Source organism: Rhamphochromis sp. 'chilingali' (genome assembly GCF_963969265.1).
Source record: "Rhamphochromis sp. 'chilingali' genome assembly, chromosome: 4".
In the NCBI taxonomy this organism is placed as follows: domain Eukaryota; kingdom Metazoa; phylum Chordata; class Actinopteri; order Cichliformes; family Cichlidae; genus Rhamphochromis; species Rhamphochromis sp. 'chilingali'.
In genome coordinates, this window is record NC_137948.1 from 5,965,666 (window position 1) to 5,970,140 (window position 4,475).

The 4,475-nt window shown below is 46.5% G+C and overlaps 1 protein-coding gene across 1 annotated transcript; it reads left to right on the forward strand.

Annotated features, from left to right (window-relative positions):
• The first annotated feature begins 1,473 nt into the window (after window positions 1–1,473).
• On the forward strand, window positions 1,474–3,817 carry rtn4rl2a (reticulon 4 receptor-like 2 a). The gene is made up of 4 exons (XM_080880760.1): window positions 1,474–1,546; window positions 2,135–2,361; window positions 2,485–2,718; window positions 2,896–3,817. The coding sequence occupies exons 1-4, from the start codon at window positions 1,489–1,491 to the stop codon at window positions 3,754–3,756; spliced, it is 1,380 nt and encodes a 459-aa protein (XP_080736886.1). The 5' UTR covers window positions 1,474–1,488; the 3' UTR covers window positions 3,757–3,817.
• The last annotated feature ends 658 nt before the right edge of the window (window positions 3,818–4,475 follow it).

The window sequence follows — 4,475 nt, forward strand, 5'->3', positions numbered from 1 at the left end:
GGCTGGATTCTAGGTGGGGAATGCCCCCCCCCCAAAAAAAAGGTTTGCTTACTTATGAAATATACTTGCTTAATGTCATATTATGGTTAAAATTGCACAAAACAGCAAACAGTTTGTTTAACTGATTGTCCAAACCAGATAATGCATGGGGGCTATCTGCAAGGCATACCCTGGGTTGCCAGTCCATCACAGGGTAGTTTATCTAAAAAGGCTGAAAGACTACAAAAGACTTTTGTCCTTGATTGCATACCCAGTACACTCCTTCAGATGGTGGACTGCATGTTTAAAACTTAATGTGATCAAATAAAAGTCAAATGAGAGCATAATTTATCACATGGTGACACTGTTACATCTGATGCTATCTTGCTATCTTACAGCTGGTGGTTGAACACAAGCAATGACAGCTTGAGGCACAGACAGACAGTAAAACAGTTTTCAAGTGGCATGAATATCAAGGCATCTGTTGTGTTTTACTGTCTTTTTCCCTTTTGGATTCATTAAAAGCAAATCACCCCTTCATTATTAACCTAATTAACAATATTTCAACTACTGCAATAAAAAGGTAGAAAAACAAGAAGAAAGACATTAGAGGAGAGAGGAATTATGTTTGATAACCCTCATCCTCATCTTCATATCTCCGATTTTCTTTAACACGCCCAAATGTCCTTAAATAGTAAATGAAACCTCACTTCCATATGTCCACTTCTATCTCGTTTAGCTAATGACTGCCATTTGATATCTTCATCATCAAATTATGTCAGGAGCTATAATTAATCTACCAACAGTATGACTGGAGTATGTCGTAATTAACCTCCACACCAAACAGGCCACTATTCAATCACTGTTGTTTTGAGTGACTCTCTTCTGGCACCGAGCTCTCCCTTATGGTTGAATCATGATTCGGGGGCATCCTTCTTTCCTAAGACAGGACCATCTAAGTCTTTTTCTGTATCTTTCTGTCTGGCTGCTGCGCGCCGGAAGCAGACCATAATAAGCGTCAGCCAGGAAACAAGCTATGCGCTCTTCTCCTACCCGTCCTCCGCTCCTCCACAACTCAGTCATCATTACCGGGCACCGTGCCTTAGCTCATTCACCCCTCCCTACACTGCTTCTACATTCACTCTTTAGCACTCCCTCCCTCTTTTCCCAATGTGCGTCGCAAAGTCTCCTCCTCTCACAGAGTCTGAGCGCACGTCTCCAACCAGCCTTTACGCGCGAGCAAACTCTCCAAGAGAATCCCCTACGGCCGGCCCCTCCCCTTTCCGTTTCTTACCGCCCTCACTCATTCATGACCCCGATCAGTGACGTAGGAGATTCCACGGTGCCTACTGCCGTAGGCAATGACAAGGTGCTTGAGTATATATGGGACACTGGTAGCCATCAACCGGCACACTCTCAGTCGCTCCGACTCGGGAACCAGGGCATCAGCGGAGATAGCAGGCTTTACTTCGCGGTCTTAGGCTAACTCGCTTTGGGCTTTGGTTCAGGATGGAAACCTCTACTTTTTCTCGGAGCCGACGATGCTCCATCATGCGCAGCTGCAAAAGTAAGTTTCTCTCTATCTTCTTTGGTTTTGGATACCCATTGGATTCAAATGACAGTTAATGCTGCTTTGCTTTAGAACTCGAACACTTTAAAGTTTTTTAAAATATAAGAATGTGTGAAGTACTTTGACTTATATGAAACAGAACATCCAAAATTGATATATGGATGGATGATACAAAATTGAAATGAAAGTCTGTCAGCTCTCTGTCTGTTTGGTGATTTATTCGAGCTAAATTGGATGTAAAAGTGTGTTAAGAGCTTTTTCTTTGACTCAGAGAAATCGTTGCTATGATTTGATTAAATTCCTTTCCGATTACGCTGTGCGTAATGGTCGGCGTAAGTGTAGTGCCAAGGTGTAAACTTAATTTACTGCGACAGATAAGGTTTCTGTACATGAAACCTAAGAGAAAATATGAGTAGATGCAAGCCATAATCGCCAAAAACAATTAAATAATTTTCTTATCTAAAAATGAAGGCAGATATTTACCGTTATGCACTCTGCATGATGTTTCGTTGAATGGTAATGGATGATTATCGCACCATGGACAGCTCCCACTCACTTCCTTTGCTCTGTCCCCGCTCTTTCTAGGCGGTCTCTCCCTCTGGCTGGTGGTGTGGCTAGTCCTTGGTAAGCCAAGTCCGGCATCGGCATGTCCGCACCTGTGTGTGTGCTATCCGACGCCGATGACTGTGAGCTGCCAGGCGCAGAACTTCACCGCTGTTCCTGTCGGAGTGCCGTACGAGTCGCAGCGCGTGTTTCTCCAGAACAACAGGATCACGGAGCTTAGAGTTGGCTCTTTTGGCTTCGGAACTCAGGTAAGAAAGAATGAAGAAAGCAGCATCTACAGTGTGAAGTTGTTGCTTTTCCACACTGAAAGTTTAAAAATAATGAAAAATATAATCAAAAATTTATTTCATAAATACGTTTTCTCCCCTCAGGTTCTGTGGCTGTTTTCCAACAACATCACGTGGATTGAGGCAGGGGCCTTTAGTGAGCTGAGGGACTTGGAGGAGTTGGACCTGGGGGATAACCCTAACCTCCACAGGTTGGAGGGGGGAGCCTTCCGTGGCCTTGAGAAGCTCCAGAGCCTCCACATGCACCGCTGCCGGCTCACTGCCCTGCCCCATGACATCTTCCACAAGCTTTACAGTCTGCAGTTCCTTTATCTGCAGGTAGGGGCGCTGGAAAGCCATGCACATGCATACAGATAACTCTGACACATAGAAACACATGCATCCACCCACACATGTGCCTTCACATGCAGCATCACACGTGTTATCAATATTACCAATCACACTCACTGTGTCTGATTTTCTCAGCCTAAACCCCATTTTTTCTCTAATTTGCAGGAGAATAATCTTCACTTCCTGCAGGATGACATCTTTTCTGACCTCATCAACCTGAGTCAGCTGTTCCTGCATGGCAACCGTATCCGTACCCTTTCAGAGAACGTGTTCCGCGGCCTGGTCAACCTCGATCGCCTTCTCCTCCACGACAACCGCATCAGACAGGTGAACCGCCGGGCCTTCCGTGACCTTGGCCGCCTGACAATGCTCTTCCTCTTCAATAACACTCTGGCTGAGTTGCCCAGCCAGACTCTGAGGGACACCCAGGGCATCGAGTTCCTCCGCCTCAATGCCAACCCCTGGTCTTGTGGCTGTGAGGCCCGTGCCCTGTGGGAGTGGTTCCGTGAGGCCCGTGTCTCCTCATCTGAAGTCATCTGCTCCTCCCCTTCCACCCGTCGTGGCCAGGATCTCCGCTTCCTTCGTGAGATGGACTTCGCCCTCTGCCCTTTGCCTGACCCTGGCTCCATTGCCGGCTCCACCACCACCACCTTCAGCACCAAGACCCGCTGGTGGTTCCACAAGAACAAGCCCCAGTCATCCACTAAAGGTGTCTTCGAGAAAGCCTCAGAGACTGTAAAGGCCGGTTTGTACGGAAAGGGCCCATCAACAATCACCTCAGCAGTCAAGTATGAGCTGGGAGAGGATGAGCTGGCGCTGCCCAAACTCGAGCAAGAAGAGTACTGGGCAAACTATGGCAATGAGGACTCAGGTGTCACCCTGCGGTGCTTTGAGCTTGAATGTCCACCTGAGTTCGACCTGCCTCCATCTTCCTCCTCTCCCAGATCCTCCTCACCCTCTTTTCTTTTACTACTAGCCCTTTCTGTTTTCACCCTCTGCCTCAACCTCCACCTGCTATTCGGCTGAATCTGACTCTTAGTACCACACCCCTACCCTTCCAGCCTGTTTTAAAGGCTGTGAGGATCCCTGTTAGACTTTCTACACCCCCTTTGCCCGCTTTGCTGTAAGCAAATCCTCAAGGCACAGCAAGGGAGATGGGGGGACGGTTAGATTTGAAATCTACCAACTACAGGGCTTAACACTTTTCAGGGCTGCTAAGAGTTCTTCAGCTAAGGTATATATTTATCTACAATGCTCTGCAGGTATGGCTTTCTCTGCCTTACCTGTATGATGTCATGTTATGATGCCCTGTAATCAGGGCTACGAGGGCTGAGTCCATCTCTAGTACAAACGCAATTTGATAGCAGCTGTGAATGATGTTGTCAATTCTGTCACCTCAACTTATTTAAAACTACTAGTGCTTTTAGTGCATCCAATTAACTGGTTGCTGCAAATGCTACAATTACTGTTAGAATCAGTGCACAGTAATGAAAATACTGTAACCACTTAAAGTGTCATGTAAATAGTTATGTGTACTGTGAGTGTTCAAACTAATATCTGTGGTTCATCACAATCATGTTCATCTTGATCCAGAAAAACTGTGAAGGCTTGTGCTTCTACAGGACAGAGCACCAGGCGCAAAATGAAGTTGAGGGCCTTAGAGCGAGAGAGGAGAAAGGGAAACAAAACTGTGAGGCTGAGAGGGAGCAAAAGGAATGAGAGAGAGATGCACGGACGTCATAGAA